The sequence below is a fragment of the Molothrus aeneus genome, chromosome 6 (assembly GCF_037042795.1).
Source record: "Molothrus aeneus isolate 106 chromosome 6, BPBGC_Maene_1.0, whole genome shotgun sequence".
Taxonomy (NCBI): domain Eukaryota; kingdom Metazoa; phylum Chordata; class Aves; order Passeriformes; family Icteridae; genus Molothrus; species Molothrus aeneus.
In genome coordinates this window covers 11,041,267-11,064,167 of record NC_089651.1, presented here as the reverse complement: position 1 = coordinate 11,064,167, position 22,901 = coordinate 11,041,267, and the positions used below count along the sequence as shown (strand labels likewise).

At 38.9% G+C, this 22,901-nt stretch overlaps 1 protein-coding gene across 1 annotated transcript in view; it reads right to left on the bottom strand.

The window, feature by feature from the left end:
• The window catches only part of SBF2 (SET binding factor 2), a 232,509-nt gene that overhangs the window by 69,776 nt on the left and 139,832 nt on the right, over positions 1-22,901 (bottom strand). The window contains exons 14-16 of the mRNA XM_066551479.1: positions 22,040-22,244; positions 19,602-19,711; positions 17,946-18,095 (exon numbers count right to left, since the gene is read on the bottom strand). Coding sequence (XP_066407576.1) covers positions 17,946-18,095; positions 19,602-19,711; positions 22,040-22,244 — 465 coding nt within the window. The remainder of the gene's footprint in view (positions 1-17,945; positions 18,096-19,601; positions 19,712-22,039; positions 22,245-22,901) is intronic.

Here is a 22,901-nt window from a genome sequence, read left to right as displayed (position 1 = left end):
TCATGAACTGTACCTCATCAGGAACTGTACCTCATCAGGAACTGTACATCCTCATGAACTGTACATCCTCATGAACTGTACACCATCATGAACTGTACCTCCTCATGAACTGTACACCATCACAAAGGTGAGATGCCCTCTGCAGTGTGGTCCTAGTGATAATCAGCTGGGAAAAGTCACCCCAGGAGAAGATCTCCCCTGATGTGCTCCTGGACATGCAGGTTCAAGAAGGCTGCTAAGCCCCCTCTGATATCCCACAAGAGCAAGCCCAAGCCAGTGAAACACCATGACAGTACAGAAAAATGATGTGTCTTCCTGCATTAAACAACAACTTATACTCAGGGATTTCTGCTTTCTCTTAGTCACATGATAAAAATCTAGAAGACATGTATGGAACACTGAAATAACATTTGAGGGGGAATTTTCTTCTTAAATTCATCTCGATAGTCTCTCTCATTAACTGCTACCTGATACAGTATTCCAGCATTAAAACCCATTCTGCTTTAGGCACTAAGCTTTTTAAACAGACCCCACATTTTTAATAATCTGCAGAAATCCGAGTATGCCAAAAACTTGGGATCCAATTTTGCCTTACATTCAGGAACACCACAAATACATGGAATTCCCCACAGGCCTGACTATCACATGAAATCACTGTAGCATGCAGTGAATGCATCCAAACTAAAAAGCTGAACATGGCAGCACTTGATCCATACCTTTTTGGCAGTACAGGAGGATGCGTGCATGCTCTGTTAAAAATGCTGCTCAACACTGCACTGTCCCTCCTGAGAATAACTGAAGTCAATTTTCAGGCTTACAAAGAGCATTTATCACCCTGCAGGACTAAGTTCAAAATGAATCCAGAAAAAAAAAAAAAAGCCAGAAACTTTAAGGTCAGATGTGTTTTTAAAGCACTAACCCAAGAACTGTTAAATCAGCATGTGTAACTATGTGCAGAGCATCAGCTACAAATTACAGGTGAAACATTAGTTACAAATTCAACAGATTACTTCACTGGTGCCAGGTTTTAATCCCAATTCTTACAGCTGTATTATGTGGGCAGAGTTTTACTAAATCACAGAATTTTTATTATTGATGCAGTTTATATTTTGGAAATATGAACTGTCAATCCTAATGCACAAGGTACTACTTTTGTCTACAGCAGTAAGATAATTCAATAGCACAGCTTAGAAAAATGTTTTGTTTGCTAAAAGGAATAGAGATTCATCAGGTGGAACTGCAGTGTTATTCATAATCATACCTTAATATTAATGAGGTTATTTTTCATTTTTATTAGATAAGCTGCATAGATCTTACTCATTCACCTACAAATTCATCTTCCCATTCATCTTCATCATTCAACTAATGCAATTGAACTATTACAAATGAGTTTTGATCAAAGAAAACTTCTTCTATGTAAACTGATGTTACCATCAATGTCTTTTATATTCAGTCTTTGCAGAATCAAAAATGCAAGTAAATAAACTGACAATTTAACAATATCTGATTATAGCAAATATAATTATATGCTGTCTTGAAAAACCAAAAAGTTATTTTGGAATTTCCAAAATAACTTTAAAAACTACTTACAAATTTTAACTTCGCAGATAAACCCATAGTTAAAATTACAGAGTTCGTTGAAATAAATGCCAATATGACAATAATCACTTATATTACCTTTACTAGCATCCCATAATTAACTTCACAAGAAAGTTTAAATCTTACTATTAGAATGATAAGCAAAATTGCTTTTTTCAGTGAAAATTCATGCACATTTGCTTTCTTGCTGATATTCATATATAGCTTTGTTTAGTGAAGTCACCATGAATGCCAGCTGTTGCTTTGCTTTACAGTGGGACCAAACTTTTCCTTTTTTTTTTGTTGACAAAGGTGAAATCAAACATTATTGAAGCAGCTACAATTTTATTAAGTGGAACTCTTCTGGGACCTGAGAAATAGGATGAAAAGTAGACACACTGAGAAAGTCCATAGAGCTGACTACCTTATCTTTTGACAGAACTGTAAGAACAAACTCAAAACTTGGGAGATACTGCCCTAGAAAATTCTCATTATTTTAAAAACTTCTTGTCTTGATAAGATTGTAAAGAGCTTTTCAAAAGTATTAATCTGCAAAGACCAACTCTTCCTTCATACATGACTCTAATATGTTTTATGTGTCACTCATTAACACAAGCTTTTAATTTTATTTTTTGTTCTGCCTAAACACTGGTGCAGGGATTCACAGTTAATAAAACCAAGACAAGGACACTCTTATTGTCTGTGGTTTCCAGCTTTAACACTGATCAGATCTCTGGGCTTTTGATGAGCAGCTTCTCATACTGCTGCCTGGGCTCACAGCAATAATTGAACACAAAGTCCAGATCACAGACTTGACCCATGCTCTGAATTCTGCCACATGCAACAATTTCTTCACCATCTATGGCCATCACAGAGTAATGCCAGGGCAGAAGACAACGGAACAGTGCCCAACCCAGGAGAATCCTCACTGATTTGACTTCTTGGTCTTTCTGCCTGATCAGAAGCCTTTGCAATGGCCATTTAATTAAGGAACCCATCCTGCCAGCAACAGGATGCAAGATATTGTAGAGCTGTCATTCCAGGCAGGAGATCCAGTTTTATTTTAGAGCTATTTTACTTCCTGAGGAACTTCATGTTTGTCTTCACCTGTGTCTGAATCGTCTTAAGTTTGCCTGCCCTTGAAGCACAGTGGTAATAAGGAACAGGATTCAATCAAGGCAGACCAGATGCAATTACACAAGCACAGAGTGTTCAATGATTTTTAAGTTTCCTTTTGCTTTACTCCACACATTCACAAGCTAGCAACAGATTTTCTCTGTGCAGCCCCATCCTACTCCTGATCCCACAGCAAGTGAAAACAAGAAACAACATTTCACTCAAAGAAGAGCCGTCAAGCCCCCCCAACCCCCACGCTTTCTCAATAAACACATTTCCGTCTAGGCTTGAGGTTAGTCATTTCCTCCTCCTCATTACAAATTACATCTAGGAGATCAGGAACCTCAATTTTTATGTGCATAAATTACACATTTGTCACTGTATTTTTCTGTACCCTAGAAGCCTAAAAACATGTAACTTTTTTTGCAAGATACTGATAAAAACAAGAATGCCATCCCTCGCGTCTCAGCACATCTGAGTTTCTTTAACAGAAATGCCATGCATGTTTCTGAATACTGTCATGAGGCCCATGGCAATAAAGTTCAACATACTCAGGCTGTAATCTTCTCCCAAGGAAATGGTTGGGATGCCAAGATGCCTTTTGACTTTTATTTCACAGCAGGGCTTCATTCACAGTGACTCTGTCCAAACCTTAAACTACACCAGCTGTGATACAATGTCCTGCACAGTAATTTGTAAAAAGTTTTGACAAACAACACTCAAATGATAGAATACATTGCAATTCATGATAAAAAAGTGATCAATATCCATTAACTGCTCAGTTGGAGGGGGTGATTAATTGATAATATCTCTAGGAACTGCAGTGTGCTCCTGGAGCCCTGGTAGACCAAAACACTTCTGCAGCCACTGCAAAACATTAACATAGGATACTCTGTAAACTGCTGTACAAACAGCCTGTTTAATTGAGCTAGGGAACAGAGAAATGCTTAAGACATTAAAAGAACTATTAAAATAGATGCCATATTACAGTATAGTCCAGTTACACATTTCCAAATCAGTTCACAAGTACACAGGACACCTCCTTACTCCCAGCAGCATCTCCTCTCCTAAATTTTAAAGCAAAAACTTTCAAATATATATACTTTCATAAAATTTCAAATATGTACAAATACATTCACCTTGCTTAATTTAATTTCTCAGTTCTTTTCTAAGTTTCATGTGATTTTCCAATTTCACATACCTTTAATAAAAATGCATCACATCATCAGAGCACATTCTATTCAATTTTTACAGCTTAATAGGAATGAACTCCTAAAAAAAAATTAATCAGATTTACGTGGGTATATATGGTAAAGTGATTCACTGAAAAATCAGTTTCTCACTTTAGAAGAAAAACATTTGGATAGAAATGGAATTTTACATCCATCTTCTGTCATGCAATGAGCCGATGCTCAGTTCAGAGCAGCTACCAAAAGATTTTGGGTCTAGTTCACCATGGAGAAACTGAACAGTGTCTGATGAAATGTAACTTGGAAGTAGAGCTCACTGAAAATTTTCCACTGAATAGCACGTGATAGCAAAATAATTTTTTATTTATGCTAAGAACCCTCAAAGACATCATAGGAAAGAGAACTTCTAATCCTCAAGGTTCTTCCCTTGGGAGACTCAGTCTCTTGCCAATTGATTTTCTGGGGAACCAGAAATAAAACCTTTGACAAAAATTCAAAGAAGGCAAGGAACAGGCTTAGGGGAGCTACAGGCTGGACAGTAGGGAGCAAGTCCTCATAGAGAGCATTTCCAGACACAGGAAGAACACAAAAGTGATTTAGAAAACAAAAAAACAACGGACCAAGGAAAACAGGATCATTTTCCTCAATGAAATACCGAGCTCTGTATGTAAGGAAAGAGCAGCCTTTTGTGTTTTGCAGGCTCCTTTGGTACCCTTGGGGACAAGCTGGGAGAGAAAGTCTGGAGGAAAGAGTGGAAAGCTGACTGCACTGTCAGGCTCGAGGTTTAGCAGGCAGGTGGTTCTGAATCCTGTTTTCAGGGCCTGATACTGTGGTGAATGTTTTCATTAACAACATGGAAAATGGCATGAAATGCACCCTCATCACATTTCTGACTGACATCAAATTTGGGAGAGTGGTAAATCTGCTGGAAGGCAGGACTGCTGCTGACTGGCATCACAGCCTGGCAGACAGACTGAAAGAGCCTCCTGAGCCTCCCAAAGAGAAAGTTCTGTACTAGGGACAGGGTAACTGCATCTGGAAACACGAACTACATAGGGACAGCACCAGGAGCCATGTGCTGTGCTGTATATGTCAAACCAAGTCAGAAATCCTGTAACATTAGTCTCACAAAGAGTTATAGCAGGGGCAAAAGAACAAAATAATTAGGAAGTTTATGGATCTTAACCAAGAGACTATCAGGAGAGTGCACAACTGAAAGAATCTCAAAAAACCCAAATAAATATATAAAGAGAAAAGAGTGTGCTCAACCAGCACAGACAGAAATTATTGGCAAGAAAGCTGATGCCAATTTTATGTATCTTTATCTATGTCCAATGCATCCACAGGGTTCTGGGAGGTGAACCCAAGGCCATGTTTGCCTGGCTGTAGCACTGCCCCTGGCAGAGGCATTTCCCACCAACTGCCCACAATGGGGTCTCTTCAGTACGTACTTGACATCATGCTGCAGGACAGCTTTGGGCCTTTTACACCAACCTTGATATTACTGAAAAGCTTTCCTCCACGTTTGGCAGGGGCACCAGATGTTCTGTGCACAGCTGCCCCAAAGGACAACAGGACCGACACTGAGCAGCTGCTCCTGGAAGAAGTTTTCTTGGATCAGCTCTGTTGGTGCAGCCCCATTTCTGGATCCATTAAACAAGTGTCAGCTGCTGGAAGAGGATATTTCTGGGATGACCTGCAATGGCTGCAGAATTTCAAGGATGACAAGGGGAGTTTTGTGGGTTTTTCAGAGGAAATTGTGATTAAAAGGTTCTGAATCTTGAATGCAGCCAGCGAGGGCTTTTCCACGCTCGGACACAGATGATGCACTGCGTAAGCTGTGCTGGTGAACTTGACAGAACCTAAAATCCCCCCTGCCAACTCCACTGCCAGACCTCTCTGCTCCTTAATAGGCTGGAATATAAATCTCCAGTTATGTTTCAAAGAGCAGTGCAGCTTTAACAACGTTAATGGAAGCTGTTGTAGAAATTGCTTAATCCAAAACCAACCTTGAAACAACAACCAGAATTAGGCACACTGCACATCATGAAAAAATCACGTTACTAGAGCAGTCATCAGAAATATCCCATTTTTCTGGAGAAAAGAAATTCCAGTGATAAAGTAATTTCAAGGATAAACAGTTCATAGAAAAGAATACTGGAAGCAAATTTGGGAACTGAAAGACATATGTTGTGCATGACTAAGTAGCATGTTGTAGAGCAGTGTCCACCTTGATTAACACATCAAATCTGTGTGATCAAGGAAGAATGTTGCTACAAAGCCTGAAAAGCCCAAGAGATTCTGAGATTTCAAGCCTGCCTGATTTAGTAAAGTGCTCCCTCCAAGACAGCATCCATCAATGGAAAATATATTCTAATACAAATATTTAAACTATGAAAAAGGAAAACATAGAAAGTACAATATATTCATTTAACTTAATGTTAAGTATTTTAAACTTTCTGATTGTACTTTTCAGTGCATTGACAGCAGCCACCTTTTGCACACAGACACAGATTTTATTTAATATCTTACACTTTTTGGTGGTTCAATGCACAGAAGATGTGGGAACTGTTTCTTATGAAACATTTATTAAAAATTAATTTCTTGATAATTAACAAAATGTTTGCTTTTCTAAGAATCCAAGTAAAAACAAGCATGAAGAGATATTGTAAGAGATAAAGACAATGGAGAAACAGTAAACCAATTTTGAACTGGCAATTGTAGAGCTACCCTCAAAATCCTTCAGTCTTAAAGCTTGCTGAATTGATATTTTTCTCTGGAATTTTTAAATGGCTTCAGGAAATAAGAAGGTTATATAATTCCAGGAGGTAATTCCTCTAACTTTGGTTACAGAAGTGAAAAAGTAAACTCCCAAAACATACTAGTTGGTCATCTAGCTGAAGAGGCATGTTTGGAAGTCCTTTAAAAAATTCCTGTTCTCTGAAAAACCTGTCTGGCAGGGCAGACACAACCTGAGGAAAGAAGACATCCTTGAGCTTGCTGTGGGACCAAAGATGCACAAGTGTACTAGATTGCCTTCCAGCAAAATTATTTCTTTGGTACAAATTCTAGGAAATCTTGGTACAATTCCTTTCTGTTCCACAGCCTTCTAAACCACTGCTAGCAGCAACATCCAGCTAACGAGCCACAGAGAAAGCCTTCTTTGCCAGATTTTGGATTGCCAGCTAACCCATTTTAAAACCCTGACAAATCTTCTCCTAGGCTATCTGATCTTCCTTCCAGAAGGTTTTGTTCCAAACACCTGTTTTGTTCTTATTTCATTGACATTTCAAGAAAAAATGCAGAAAGGGTAGTTCTGCTATGTAATCACAGTACATGGCAAGGAGAAGTTTAATAAAAACTTCTGTACCTTGGGGTACAGTGAAATACAGTGAAGTTCTAAGTCCAAACTATAATCATACTGTTTGAAATTCTTTCCTCACAATTCATATTTAGAGCTTTCAGAAGGGTGAGCCAGATTGCAATGGCTGGATAAAAAAGAACGGGTAGTGAAAACAAAAACTGAGAAGTTCAAGCATTAGCAATGGCCTTGGCATCCCAAAACCAGCATGACTCCAACTCCAGAGAACACACAAGCAAATCACCAATGAGTGCAGAGTACAATTCTGAAGATCAACAGATAATTTCTGGACAGTGTGGCATTATTTAGTGCACATACTGAATGAAACACACTGTATCAGCAAGAATAGCAGCCATGTACAATAAATGTGATGACTCAAATGATAAGTATTTGTTATCTTTGTCTCCTCCTAACAAGAAATATGAGTAGATATCCTGATGCATGTGACCATCTTCACATTCCTTTTATCTTACCTGCAGTTCTAAGTAGCAAAGAAACCCTCAAGCTTTCAGGAAGACCTTCACTACCACAGCTCACATTAATCCCACAGTTCCTTATGCTGCTAAAATTTTAGATCTTGTTCTTTCCTGTTTTTCAAGGACATTTAGGAGTGTAGCTTTTGGTTCATGTCCTGCTAGTGAACAACTTACTAAAAATTTCAAATACTCTTACTTACCACCCTTCTTCCTTCTTCAAATCTTCTCTTATGCACAGAAACTAAAATAATGCATTTTCTAAATGAACACACAGGGTGAGAGCTGGGTGCATCAGCAGGATGCTGCTGTGTCATCTGCTGGAGCCCATTTGTGCAACGAGACGTGACTGTGATGATGCAGCCAAAATTCACCACTGCTTTAACAGCAACAAAGGTGCTACATACCTGATTTTGATGAAAATCTCTACCAAAAACCTTATCATTAAACTGGTTGGAATAATTAATTGATAAATTTAATGTGATTTGCTGGACTGATTTTAAATTAATCCATTCCGTTGCCTACTGTTATCATGTGCAGGTTGTATCTTGAATTTGGAAATTAGAATATTACAAACAGTGTATTATAATGCAGACAAGGAAAAATATGAAGTTTCTAAAGAAGAAGTGCTGAAAATCATGGCAGCCTCATAATCCAAGTTGATTTTAAGTGTATTATTATTATTACTACAGTTATTATTATTACTAATAATACAGTTATTATTATTATTACTACAGTTAGAGTAAGATCTAGAAAGATATTTCATTTCATATACCTGAAAGAGACTATTACATGCCAATTGTATGGAATTTCCTTACGTATAACAAAGGATTTGTATTCTCTAAAGTGATGTTTAACCAATTAACATTCCAAGTAAAGATTTTACAAGGTGTTCAACTGACTAAAGGACTTAATTTAATCAAAAGAAGCTGGTTTTGTCCTCAAAAGTCAAATAATCTGTATAGAAAATCAAATCAATTTGTTTATTTACAAACATTGTGGGACTTTAGACCGTTAAACATCCAATTCCAATTCTTAGCTCCCAAGTGGGGTTTTGGACTTCAGAGTTCAAGAACTAGGGGAGAGGTGGGGAAAGGGGGTTGTGGGATTTGTTTGTTTGTTTTATGTATAGACATTGGGTAAAGTAATTTTTAAATACTTTGTTGGATCACTAGGTACCAAAGCCTGCCCCCGTGACTGAGTACAGGGAGGGAATTACTAAAAATAATCCTCATTAAAGCATGTTTACATGGCATTTTCCATGAATCCTAAAAGCCAATTAATTTAAGTCATAATTCTGGGCTGTAATGTTGAAAAAGAATGTGAACAGCTGCAAGAATTTTTTACAACATACGCAGATTGTCAAATGCTCTTTTGTTTACACCTTTATTTTGTGCTCTTGTTCTAGAATGGCACACACTTTTAATGTAACAGCAGAGGTAGGTCTTTTACTGTAAAGAAATTGATCCTTATGCTTTTTTCCTTAGAAATCATTCTAAAATGTCACACAGTTCACTACTGTTTGTTTGTCATATTAATGCATTTGTCAAAGCTTACACAAGATACTGACAAACCCCAGAACTGGCCTGTGTTTTATGATATTTATCTCAGCACCACACTTCAGTTTTTGAATGCAAGCTGCTGAGATCTCAATTGTTTAAACCAAAGGTTATGCAAACATGACAGCAGCCAAATGATTAGAAGGCTTTGGATATTCCATCTTCTGTCTGCTTCAGAAATGACTGCATGTGAAAAATAATGAGGCTCTTGCAGCCACCCATTAGGAATTTTTATGCAAATTTCTGTAAAATCAAACACTTAGAAACAGAAGCTTCATAAAATTCCTTATAGAAACAACAAAGCAGTTGTCCACCTGGCATGTTTCTGCAAGGTGGTGGCCAGGGCAGCACACCTTGCAGAAATGTCTCACTGCAGCTTCTCTACCTGGGCTTACCAGGTACTCGGAGGGTGAAGTGCAAGTGAAGGAAGAGCAGACACCACAATCCACAGGAATTCTTTCCTATAGACTGTGCACATGTGGTACAGTCACTGCATGGGTACAGCAAATCAATACCATGCAATATTCTGCCACTTGTACACAGTGAATGGCACCAGAGCAGATGAAGTGCATGTCACATAATTAACAGTGTTTTATACACATTTCTATAGGGAATGATGGACCTGAACTGAAATACACTTTATAAACATACCTAACATCTTAGATAAAACCAAAATTCCATGTGTTACTTCCTCATTTTTAGCAATGTGAAACCTGTAAAAACAGAAGTCACTGATTTCACATAGCTTGTTATATCAGCAAAGTGCCTATTCTTTCCAACATGAAAGACTTTTTAGTTTGGTTTGTTTTTTACCACCTTTCATGAGTTCACCTCTTTCCCAGCCAGGCTGGTGAGCAACTGCACAGCAGCACAACACAATGCCTAAGCCAGACTTGTTTTATTTACAGCAGTGAGCAGAGCACAAACACATGTCTGCTTTTCATCACGACGACCAAAAATATTCAGAACATGGAGTTATTAGGAACACTTGGCAACCACAAGGCCACAATTAACAGCAAGGATTGCTCCAGAGCAGTCAGAGCTTACCATGCCAGCACTCCAAGGAGCTCCATGGCTTCAGTGAGGTACCTGTGTGTGAGCAAACACAGGGGAGCACATCCTGCACCAGCAGCAAATGTCAGAGGCTTGAACACAAGACCAGCAACAAGGAGACATCTATGAAGAGTAAAGCCTGAGTAAAGCCTGAGTAAAGCCTGCTCCAGCTGCCCAGTAGCACAGAGACCCATCTGGGATGGATGGGTTTGTACCACCCTCTTCACCCTGCTCAGGGAAATTCCCCTGTCAGCCCCAAAGCTGCAACCAGCCAGAGCAGCTGCTGGGGCCACTGCTCATGTGCAGTTCTGCTTGTTCTTGTACTAAAACCAACCCTCCCCTATCATTTGATATTTTTATACAATATTAAGCAAAGACCCTTAAACCAAGGCTGGCCCTGCTCTGGCATGCCTGTGCACATGTGTGTACACATGATGTGCACACATTAAGGGCAGGAGGAAGTGTGTGAACACCACATGTTGTGGGCAGAAGCCAGGAGGGAAGGGAGGGAAGCTGAAGGCAGATGCAGGAATGGACAGCACACCATGGGACTCTCATTTCTGCTAATCCCTCTCTTTTCCTTTCCTCAAGTAACAGTCTTGGGCAATAGTCATGCAGGGCAGGTCCATGCAGGAGTCAAGATCAACAGGAGCAGGGGCTCGGAAGTCTGCAGGAAAAGAGCAATTCAGGAATTTCCCTGCCACACACCAGCTCATTCCTGAACAGCACTGCTGGCACAGCCCCTGTGTGAAAAGCAGCCATGCTTTTCTGCTGCCTGGTCATCAAAAACCCATCCTTGCTAAAACCACAGAGGCAGTTTGACAGAGCTGGAGACACCCCCTGGGGCATGAGCACACATGCAGCATCAGGCAGACACCTCGCTGGGGACACCACTGCACACACTACGGTCCCCAAGGATGTCACAAGAATTACCTGGATTACCTGGACACTGGCACTGACACAGGGAGAGTCCTGGCCCAAGAAATGGTTGCTGCCATGCCAAAGGGGTCACCTCCCTTGGCAGCTGTAGGGTAGGGAATGCTGACTGGCCTTCCAGCAGGGGTAGGGAAGACACAGACACACACACACACTCACACACACACACTCTCCATGATACAGACACAGGCAGCCCTGCAAAGAAATCAACTCTCTTCTCTGGGTTTGACAAAGAGACACCCTTGACTGCAATCTCCCAGGACTCTGCAGCCATCCTATGATGAGTATAACAAACAGAATGTTCCTCAGAACAAAGGAAGGAAAAATGAAAACTGATCAACAATACAATCTTTTACAGTGTGCTTCCACTTTCTGACTAGAGAAATTATGTGAGCACTATCAGTTCAATGTCAGTGCAATGATATTCTGATACTGTGCAATCTCTTGGGAAAAAGACATTATCAGAAAGATTAAGGAATAGAAACTTCTTTTACTAAGTCCAGAATTTTACAGGTGGACCCCCTAAAAAGTCAGCAGTATGATAATGCTGTTATTTCAACTTTTTGGAATCATGTATCAGAGAAATCATATGATGTGACCAAAAAACTCTACCAAAATCATGTTCAGCACAACACAGAATTAAATCTGGAAGTTTGAAGCCCAAGCCTTAAACACTGAAATCTCCTTTTTTCCCCCACTTAAATAATACCATTACTACATCTAACATGATGAGAAAGTTCAAACTGGTAATAACTGATGAATTAGTAGAATTAAGTGTGGATCTGTTGAATTCTCATTGATTTCTCTTCATGTCTGACCTTCTATGCTTTAAAATACCTTTAAATATTTTTAAATAGTGATGTTTTTCAAACATGAATTCTGAGACTCTGCTTCCAGGAATGCAAGTCAAACTGAGTAACAAAAGACAGGTCACAAAATAAAAATCCAAAAGGAGAGAAATCTACTGTAACCCTCCAAAATAAAGATGTTTAGCAACATAGTTTTCAACATAAAATATGAGAAATGCTATCTCATGTAACCTTCATATTGCCAAGAATTTGAATCATATGACACACACACCGAGCTGATTTTCTCTCAGGAATAATAAAATCTTTCTTGTTATTGGATAGTATTTGCAAACCTCTGAATTCTGAGAACTGACTGATAGTTTTTTAAACTTTATCTGGTGGCAAAATACAATACAAAAGTCACTTGCCTTAGAAAAATAAATTTAATATTAGTTATAGAATACCATTGGTTTTAATCTTGCTTATCAAAGTTTCCTTCCCTTCAGACTGCATAGTAAGTGTGACAAGAGAGGCCCTTATTACATTGAAGTGACACAGAAGAATCACAAGCAAAGTTCTAGAGGCAAAATAAATCAGTATTATCTTCCATCTGCTTCTGGCCAATGTTGGAGAACAGATGATGGCCCAGATGTGCCTTTACCGTAGCCTTATGCAGGTTACATTTTTAATTTTGTCCTGGTTGCTACTAAGTTGTGCTTCACACTGTACACTCCAAGTATACTTCTAGAACATTCAGTATAATCCATTTGAAAGATAAACACCTGGTTGTTGCCACTATGGAAAGCCACAGTGATCCATCAGAAACTACCTAAAGCACTAAAGCAGTGACTAATTAGTTGACTATTAAAGATATTCTCTCAGTTACACTGGCACAAGACGTGTTTACTGACACAGATGTGACACTGGAGCAGGTCCCAAACCAGTGCTGGTGACTGTGTAAGTGTCAGATTAAATCACATCACAAGGAGACCTCACTCCTTCCCTGCAGCTTAAGATGAGAATTTTGAGTATTTACATATTTATCAGTTTTATGCACAATTTTTCCACTTGAACCACATTTAGATTGAAAATCCAGATGTCTGGGGCAGATGTGTTTTCCAATTTGACTCACATTTGCCAAACAAAAGCATTAATATGCAGCAAGGCAATATTACTGACCAACATCTTAGAGAGGCAGTGCTGTACTGCAGCATCCTGGAGCTCTTCCTTTGAAACAAAAAATTTTATCTGTTCCAACTACCCAACAAAGGTGTCCTGCATTATCTGAAGAGAATCTTTCCCCAGAAATAAATTTTCTTCGGAAGACTTACTGTTAAATATTTTATGCAAATTGCTTTGAATGTCTTTTTAATATCAAAATCATTTCAGGTTATCAAATACCGTCCCCACAGTGTATTCAGGCCTCTTCTTGCTGTTACTACCATTTAATTTATCAAATTAAGTGCAACTACATTTCAAAATACAGTGTTCCCTTGTTGCTGCCAGAGGGAAGTTAGAGAGACAACTGAAATTCTGGACAAGTTATGACTGCAATAAATGAATAGAGAAATATGCAAATAGAGCCTTGAGATGGTTTCTGCCACAAATTCTGAACAAGTATTAAAAATACAATGTGTTGTTGTATAGAAGTGCTTCCCTGCTAAAAAAAAGGCTTTTTAGTTGCAAAAAAAAAAGTTAAGTATTTATTTCGGAGATGTCAGCAAATGTTATCATAGAAAATTAAAACATAAAGAAAAATGTTTGAAATAGCAATTTATGTGGAACTGCAAATTTTTCTGAGGTAACCACAGCAGAGGAAAACAAGTTTGACTGAAAGACTGTTTAGAGCTATAATTCCACATTTTTATCTGCAGTAGTATCTGTTGGAATAAACTGAATTGTCAATCAATATTAAGCTTTCACAACACTTCAGGTTTTTTAACAGTAGTTTAGACATACAACATATGGAACAGAACATAATGCTCCTGGCTCCTCTATCAAAGGTAATAATCACTCTGGTAAGACAGGCTGATTTAAATGTTTGCCACAGTACATGATTTTTCAGGGGAAAAAGTCTTACTCAGGGCATGACAACAAAGTTTTCAGCAAGTGGTCAGGGACAACTCCTAGCAGAGATAAAATAAAGTGACTGGGGATTTAACTGCCCTCATCAGAAGGTCTTTGCTTTAATCCATGACCATTACAATCTCCATGTAATTTTGGTCTTCCTACTACTAAACTCTATCAGAAATACTTCTCTCATTTCTGTTTCAGCAGCAGTAATTGCCAATACCTCTCAGACACAGAAGAGCATGTTTAACATTTGAATACTGACTTGCTGCATCATACTTCACTTTAATTTTATTTATAAAGCCTCCTATAGTCTACCACAGGTGCTAAAGAAGGCAGATTAACATGAAACTCTAAAGCACTATTCCACAAATCATAAGCCTATTAAAATCTGCAGGTTCTACCTGTTATCAGTTGAAAGAACAACACTTTAAAACAAAACAATGCCCCTCTTGGACTGAGAGAACTCAAGCTGACAACCACCAGAGAAGCGGCAAATCCAAGTTTTGCCATCCCTAGAGAAACTGGTAAAATACCACCCTCACTTCTTCCCAGCTGCAAAATGGCTAGATCAGATCCTTGGGGAAATACAGCCTATGGAATTGTTCACTCAAATCAAACAACTATTCACTTGAAGCAATAGTAGGAGCAATTTATTCCATTTCCTTTATCTTTTCTCAAGCCAGACAGACATGAGACCAGCAAAAATATACCTGGTGGGATTATCACAAGCATTTTGTTAACATACTGCTCTTCATGCACAAAATGAGTATACAGGAGCTCTGTAAAAGCATCTGACCTTTATTTTTGTGGACTCCACTAAAAAAAAAGAATAGATTCTATTAAATGAAAAAACCTGCCACTAGACAATCAGAAAAATCTTGACTATCAATGGAGGGCTCTGCATTAGACTTGCAGAGTGCAATCTTCCTCATTTTGTAACACCTGGCACTTCACAGTAAGACAAAGAATTCAATCTAAAAGACTTCCCAGAAATGGCCAACCTGCATCTCTTGAAATTGTTTATTTTTTGTGTCTTTTAACAGACACTGCTTAAATTACTTGGTTCTGCGACCTGCAGCTAACAGAATTCACGAGTCTACAGCAAAATGTTGACTTGCTGAGCTTGCAACAATTCATCTTATCATGAGCAGAGGTTTGGTGGCTGGAGAGCATCAGATTTCCCAGCTGGATGAGCAGGTGAGACTGGAGTGCCCCAGGGCAAGCCATGGGGCTGGAGCTGGCTGCACACAGGTCCCCACTCACCCAGTGTGTCCAGCAGGGAGCCAGGGCTCTGCCACCCTGCCAGGGCATTCCCCTCCCCTCCTGTCCATGCTCCAGCCTCAGCAGGATTCCAGTTTCCATCTTGCAGAAGCCAAGGGGAATGTGCAATATCATGAACAGAAAATTCTGGTGGTAGAACTGAGGCAGTTTCTACAATGCCAGTAGTTCAGTGAGGTCTGAAAGCCCTACTGCAACCTAACTCTGCCCAAAAACCCCATCCATAATTAATGTGGTATTTCCCTAAAGCTTCACTACATCTCTAGTTAAGACCACATTTCTTAAATTAGATTTTTGTGTCTTTTAACAGACACTGCTTACATTGCTTGGTCATATGACCTGCAGCTAACAGAATTCTTGTGTCTACAGCAAAATGCTGACTTGGTGCATCCCACTGCAGCAAGGGCAAACTTATTTAAGTTCTCAATAAAGTGCTTTTTTCTTGAATTGATACAGGGAAGCTCCAAAATGTCACAATTTACACATTGTTTCAAATACCACACTTGAGCAAAGTGCACAGACAAATTATAAATCATGTTTTTATCTTAATAAATAACTTCATATGTCATAAAAGTAGATGTTAAAAATACTTGCTTCCAATTCACTGCCCAGTGTCAGGAGTTCAGATGTTTTCATGTTGGCCATGCTTACTTCTGAGAAATGAAAACTTTCATTTCATATTTTCAAAGATATGAAAATACTGTTGGTGGGGGAAGGGAGGCATAAAAACTGTGCCTCATTATTTGATCTCTTTCTCTTGCATGATTTGAGTTATATTTGCTAGTTTTATTGAAGAAAAACAAGCCTATTTTAATTTCAGTAACTCTTCAGACACATTCATTTCCTTGAACTTGAGCTCTTTCTTGGGCCTTCAGATCACCAAGATGGGAAAAAAAGCTTTTCTTCCAGAGCAAAATTGGCTTTAATTATTTTATTAAAAGGTGATGTCCTTTTAATACTACTTTACTATTTCTCTCCTCAGAAAAGCAAATTTCATCTTCTTCTGCTATAATTTTTCTAAGATACAGAAATGAAGGGGATTTGTATTTTGTTCCTATTTTCTAAAAAGAGCTGGATATTTTTTTAACCAAGGAATGATCGAAAAAGTAGGAGCAAAATCTGTGACATGTCTAGACAATCCTGCTTTCTGGTTTGAAAGAAAATTTCTAACTCTGGAATACACAGCAGGTGCAATATTCCATTAGTCATGATTTTGGACAGAGAAATAGAGTTTCACAGATAAATTCAATTTTTCTTCCAACTCTAAGGCTAAATTTAGGACTTGGAAAAGGTGAAGAACTGTGTCAAAAAGCAGATTCTAGGTGCTGTGTAATTTTAGCCAGTCAACTGCAGTTTTCATCTGCTGACTGCAGTAGTTTTACTTTTAAGAACACTGCTCAGACAAAGATGGACTTCTTTCACAACAGTAGAAAAATACCTTACTGTGAACAAACAAGAAATGCAACACACAGCAAAACTTGCATTTGATGGTGACCTGAGGTAGCATTTGCTCAGTCAATGTTAATTTATTTCTACACTTCAGTGAAAGTGGCATTTAGCACTCATCTTTTAAAAAATGTGGGTCAACCTCTTATAAATTGTTGCAGAATAATTTCAGTGGGTTTTAGGTTTGAGGAGAGTGGGATTAAAATACTAAGGCCTCCATCAAGTCCCTAATTTGATACAATATCTTAGACAGGGTCAACAAAAGAAAAATTATAACCAAATGTGATCACATTACAAACTAATAAAAATACCTCTACATTCTCAGACAAGAGACATGTAAGAAAACATTTAAGACTATAAAATATTTCAGATGATGAATTGAGAACAAGTGAAGGTAAAAAAGACCAAATATTGAAATGAAAGTCAAAAGAAGTCACCCACATATTTTGCTTTCATAGGTAGCTGCCCCATGTGTTGATGCTTATTCAGCACATAATAATTTGTCAGTAGAATTAACTTTGGAGATGAACTGCAAGCACTTGCAGTGAGTTTCTGACAAACAGAACTGCCACCATGCAGTTCAGACAAACAGAACTGTGACAAGCAGAACTGCCACCATGAGCCACAGAAGCAGAAACTATGCTTTCTTAAACTCTGTTTAAACAAGGAAGGCAAACTTCTGGGATTTTTAAGTGACCAGTGGTTGATAGACATTTTAGGAACTCTGGGTTGAAACTGACCTGGAAAAGCCAAGACCCACTCATTTAAAAAAAAGCACTTCAAGCCATTAAGTTAAATCATTTGACTACCTATCAAAACTAAATTGTATCTAAATTATTAATAATGGGAACAGTTTTCTTTCTGCTTGTCATATCAGGCAGATCTGTACAGACCTGAGTGTTTAATTCTTTCAACCACAAAGTATCTTCAATCCACCATCAAGCAGTATCTCCTACATCACTGTAGGATGCGCTCGAGTAATTTAATTATTTTGCTTCTCCACAAGAAGCAAATTTGCTCCTCTAAGCAATTTTGCTTATCCTAATCCTAAAGAAGAGAAAGACAATCAAGGCCAAAGCCCTGCCATGCTGTACCTGCAAAGCACAGTTCATCATTCTGACAATGTAGTCGAACTGCTGGTGGTCCAGGATGGCTCGGTTCTCCTTGACGTGCTGGCCCAGCTCCTGTGTCAGGCAGTGCCGAGCTGCTTTGCCCTTCAGGGCTCTCAGAGCTGCAGGCAGGGTCTGCAGAGAGCAACATCTCACTGATGGAAATGGAATTCAGTGGCACTACTCATACTGAATAGCATTCATGTTTTATTAAGAAACTGCAAGTGACAGCAAAGAACAACTCTGGAAATTATCCTTTAGCTTGACTATCAAACTTTCACATAATGGCTGATTTAGCCTGAGCTACCAAGTACTAAATTTCTCCCTTTTTTTTCCAAATGCATTAAACAGCATTTCTCACCTATATGTGTAAATAGAAATCCTTTAATGTGGACAGGCATTGATGGATGTGAAATCAGAAATGGATTATTGTGGATGAAAGCAAGTGCTCTGTTCTGTACAGCCAGGCCAAGACTGGAGTTTGCCTGTCAAGGCTGAGCAGCAGATTTTGGGATAAGCAATGAATGACACATGGGTTTAGCAGTGGCATAGCTCTCATAGCAGTGAGGCCACTAGATTGTCATGCAGTTTATCCTAAACCAGGGCCACCAGAGTATTTATATCAAGGTTTGAAAGATGCAGCAAATGCTACAACAGTGATTACCAGCTGTGGCCCCTTAGGCTGAAGGTAATAGGTAAGTAAGAAAAGGCAGCCTATTTGCTAAGGAAAAATTTACCATATAGAAGGACAAAAAACCCACTGAACTTGTCCATGTGTCTGGAAGTTGAAATGAGGTTCAAAACTACTGTGCTCTGCTTGGATGAAAACTCTTTAAAAGTGTTACACACTGGATTAGGACTTTTCCCATGTGCATTTTGACACCATAACTTGTAAATCAAGCAAAGCTCATTTTCTATCTTGATCTGCACAGCATCACAGATATACAGGTGATACTTCCCTGAGAAGTCAAAAAATTTCTTAGAATAATTTTACAGTCATTTTCAAATGTAGAATTAGATTTGATTGTAAGTTTGAGTGATTGTTCTACAATGAATAACAGAAAACTCTATGGACAGAATCTACAAAACCTGGCAACTTCTCAGTGAAGAGAAAATAAGAATGTCAGGGATAAGAATTCACTAGCACATTTCAGTGAAGGCAGACATGCCAAATATTTATATTCATCTCTGAGTTCTATCAAATTACTGGCTTTTAAAACCAGCAAAATTGACTGTACTGAAAATTTCCAAGGAACATTGGCTGTTAAACACCAAAGCACATACGTATGCCTTTTGTTTGCATTCCTTCTAATTAATGCTGCTAGACCAATATACATCCACCTCTTAAAAAAAAGTTATGCGGACAATGCTACTTACAACAGTAATGAATTTTGCAAAAAGGGTTTTCAACTCACCCATGTAGGATTAGAAACAGGTTTTCAAATCCATTAGCCTCATATTACACACAATATTGTATTTAGATGATGATTTTTATTGCTTACTTCATTCATGTAAATGGCCAAAATAATCCTTAGCATTTGTAACAAGACTTCAAAATGTACTTTGTGATTAGGCCAGTCTCCATTTGCTCATTAACAGAACAGAGAGTAATTTGGGAGAATTAAAATTTCATTTTATTACCTTTTCAGTCTCCAGAAATTTGTTTTCAAAAATGAACGCGATGCAGTTTCTAACAACTTCCAGCCTTTGAGCACTGTTGAAAACTGTGCTTCCTTTTTCCATTATGGAAACTAACAAAGAAAAAGAAGAATATACATCTGTGAAATGCCTGCAAGAACCACAAAGAATACCACAAATTTCTTTAAGAAAATAATTACTGTGTCCTCCCTTTTATTCTGTTAGGCAAATGCCATTTGCAGGCAGATGGGAACACAAGATCCCAAATCTCTGGTTTTCCTATTCCATCTGAAGAGGAGAGTGCTCTGAATTGTAACTGCATTGGTTGATTCTCTTCACTGTTTGTTCTTGTTGTCTCATACAGGCACAAAGAGATTATAACCTCCAACATACTGATGAAATACATAAATAAACACAAATTAATAATAAATGTGTGTGATCTGCAGTGAGTTACGTAGCCTTGCACATTTTGTAGCAGTAGATAACTATTTTTAGATGGCCATGACAAGAATTCTGCAACATGGAATTTAACCTGACAAACCTGTTCTCTTATCTTGATTCCAAACTGTTGAGATCTTATTTTCTTAATCCACTGTTTTGCCCTGATTTTTCAACAAAATTCAGAAAGCAAGAACTAACATTCTCTTTTTCTTTATAATATCAAATAAATAGTATCTAAATTCAGGATATGCCTCTCTAGTAGGTAATAACGAGCTACTTATATCCAAGGATTCTGAGACACAGCTCAGCAGGGAGTGTAAGAGTGAAAGCTGTTCCTCAGGAAAAAACCAGCAAACTCCCTACTTTGACACAGAAATTAATTTATTTTAAAAAATCCCTTCTCCTGCAACTAGCCTTTTGAAGAAAGACAACAGAACACAACCACACATCCTTTAAATTTTCTGTAAGTATCAGATTCAATGATACAGTCAACAGCAAAGGCAGGTGAAGAGAGTTCATCCTCTTCTTGCATAAACCCAAAGAGAAACAGGCCTGGGCAGGGCCTCAAGAGGCCATCTAGTTCACCCTGCTGTCCCTAGACAGGATCAACTCTATTTATGTTATTTCTCATGTTTGTCTAATATGTTCCCAATGTTCTGTGATAAGAGAGACTCCATGGCTGCACAAGAAATCCACTCAACTGCCTCACCATCCTCATTTTACCATGCCTTGCTGACAAATAACTCTATTTTTGTGCTGCAATTAAACCCATTATTTCTTATCATTACAGATTATTCCCCTTCTTTTTCTCACTGTCTCTTGTATAATTGAAGCCTGCTATTCTGTGTCCCCTCAGTCTCCTAGTCTTCAGTCTAAACAACTCCCCATCATTCCTTGTAGGTCACATTCTCTGGACCACTGGTCATTCCTGTTGCTTTCTTATGGACTCCCTCCAACAGAACCAAAAATGGAGACGGTCTTCCAGTGTCCAAACATGGACACAAACATCCAGCTGAGGTCTTACTGAGCACAATGAAAAGATTTCTCCATGGGGTTCACTGACTGCACTCCTGTTTATACATCCTACTAAGATGTTTGGCTTTTTTGCCGTAGCTTGATATAGCTGGGTCATGTTTGCCCTACAGTCATTAAAGTTCCCAAATTAATTTCTGAAGAGCTGCTGCCTAGTCAGGCGAGTCTGCCTATGCAAGTGCCATACCCTATTTGAAGAAAAGCAGTAGAGAAGGAAAGAATTCATTGGAGTCTTGTGGTTAGACATGTAATTTTTAAAGATGGATTTGAATTCTTAGCCCATCCTTCAAAAGTTTTGCAAGCTCTTCACGTGCAAGTTGACTAATCATACTGGTTTATGCCACCATCCACATCGATGAGTGTGACTATGAGTAATAGAACTTTCTGGCATTAAAATGAAAATGACAGGCTTACAATGTCCACATCTGCTCTTTATGCTTAAATATAGGCATATTTCTTTTGACACAGATGTTATATTTGCTCTTTGCCTTTTTCCAGTAATTTACATGCCTTTTACTGGATATCAGAGGAGGAACTCAAACAGTTCAAAGCTTGGTTCAGCCAGTGCTACAAGTGACCTATGCTGATATTTAACAGGCCTGGCCGAGTACAATATCTAGTTTAATTGTTCAGCTCAACATCTAGTTTAATTGTTCAACTCAGTATCTAGTTTAATTGTTCAACTCAAACTCTAATTCAGATCAAATCCACTGTTGTTGTTAGCAGTTACACCCATCACTCTCTGGATGCTTGACTTCTTAGTAAAGAAGGCAGCAGATAGTATCTGTCTTAGTAAAGGCAGATAAAAAAGGGCCTTCAGAATGGCAAAGGCAAACACTGGAGTCTAGGCACCAGAGTTTGCCACGATCACTAAAACCACAATATGAACCACGAAACTGGGAGCAACACGCTGCAGAAATGCTAATCACCCACGAGAACCAGGTAGGACAGGGCACAAATGAACATACCCACAGGGGGACCTGCTGGAACCACGCACTTCTTGTCCCCCCGGGTGGCAGGGGGTGCCCCCTGGCTCCTGGCCAGCCCCTCCTGCAGCAGCTCCTGCACGCGGCCCTCGTTGATGCGCGGGAAGGGCAGGACGTGCACGCGCAGGTGTGAGCCCTCCGTGGGCCGCGGCACCTTCTGGAACGCCATGTGGGGGTTGGGGTTCTCCTGCAGGGCAAGAGCAAAGGGTCACACACCAAAGCAATCCTGCAGTGCTACCATCTGCCCCATCGAGCTTTGCTGCTGCTTGGACAATCTCCCATACTTGAAAGATTAAGAAGTCAAATATCTAATGCAGATGATTGATAAAATGCTTCATATTCATATTGCCCTTGACTCATTAACTTTAATATTTCCAACTTTCTTAAAGGCTTTTATAAACTTCTTTTGCCATCGTGAAAAATTCAAAACAAGAGCAAAAGAAAATCCCTGCTTAACTTATGCTGATTTTATGCAAATTTATGAATATTAAGGACTTGAATATAAGCTGGTGCGACAGTCAAGCTCTTCATTAGAGAGATTATCTACCACCATGCATAGGATGACAGCTCACATTTCCAGGGGTGCAGTAATAAAAAAATGGGGTATTTTCGTCTCTTCATTCAGTTATTCTGGGGTTACTATTAATCACATCTGAAATTGCTGCTGTCCAATTTGACTCTATGCTGTTACCCATTACTGGCTACATACCACTGCCAAAGAGTGCTATCCATCAATGAGGGCTCTCTGTAAATGCACAGTAAGTTTGGAAGAAAACTTGTAAACAGGAGCTTAATACTGTTGTTTACAGGAGCAAAAGGCAACAAGGAGATCAAGTGCATCAAC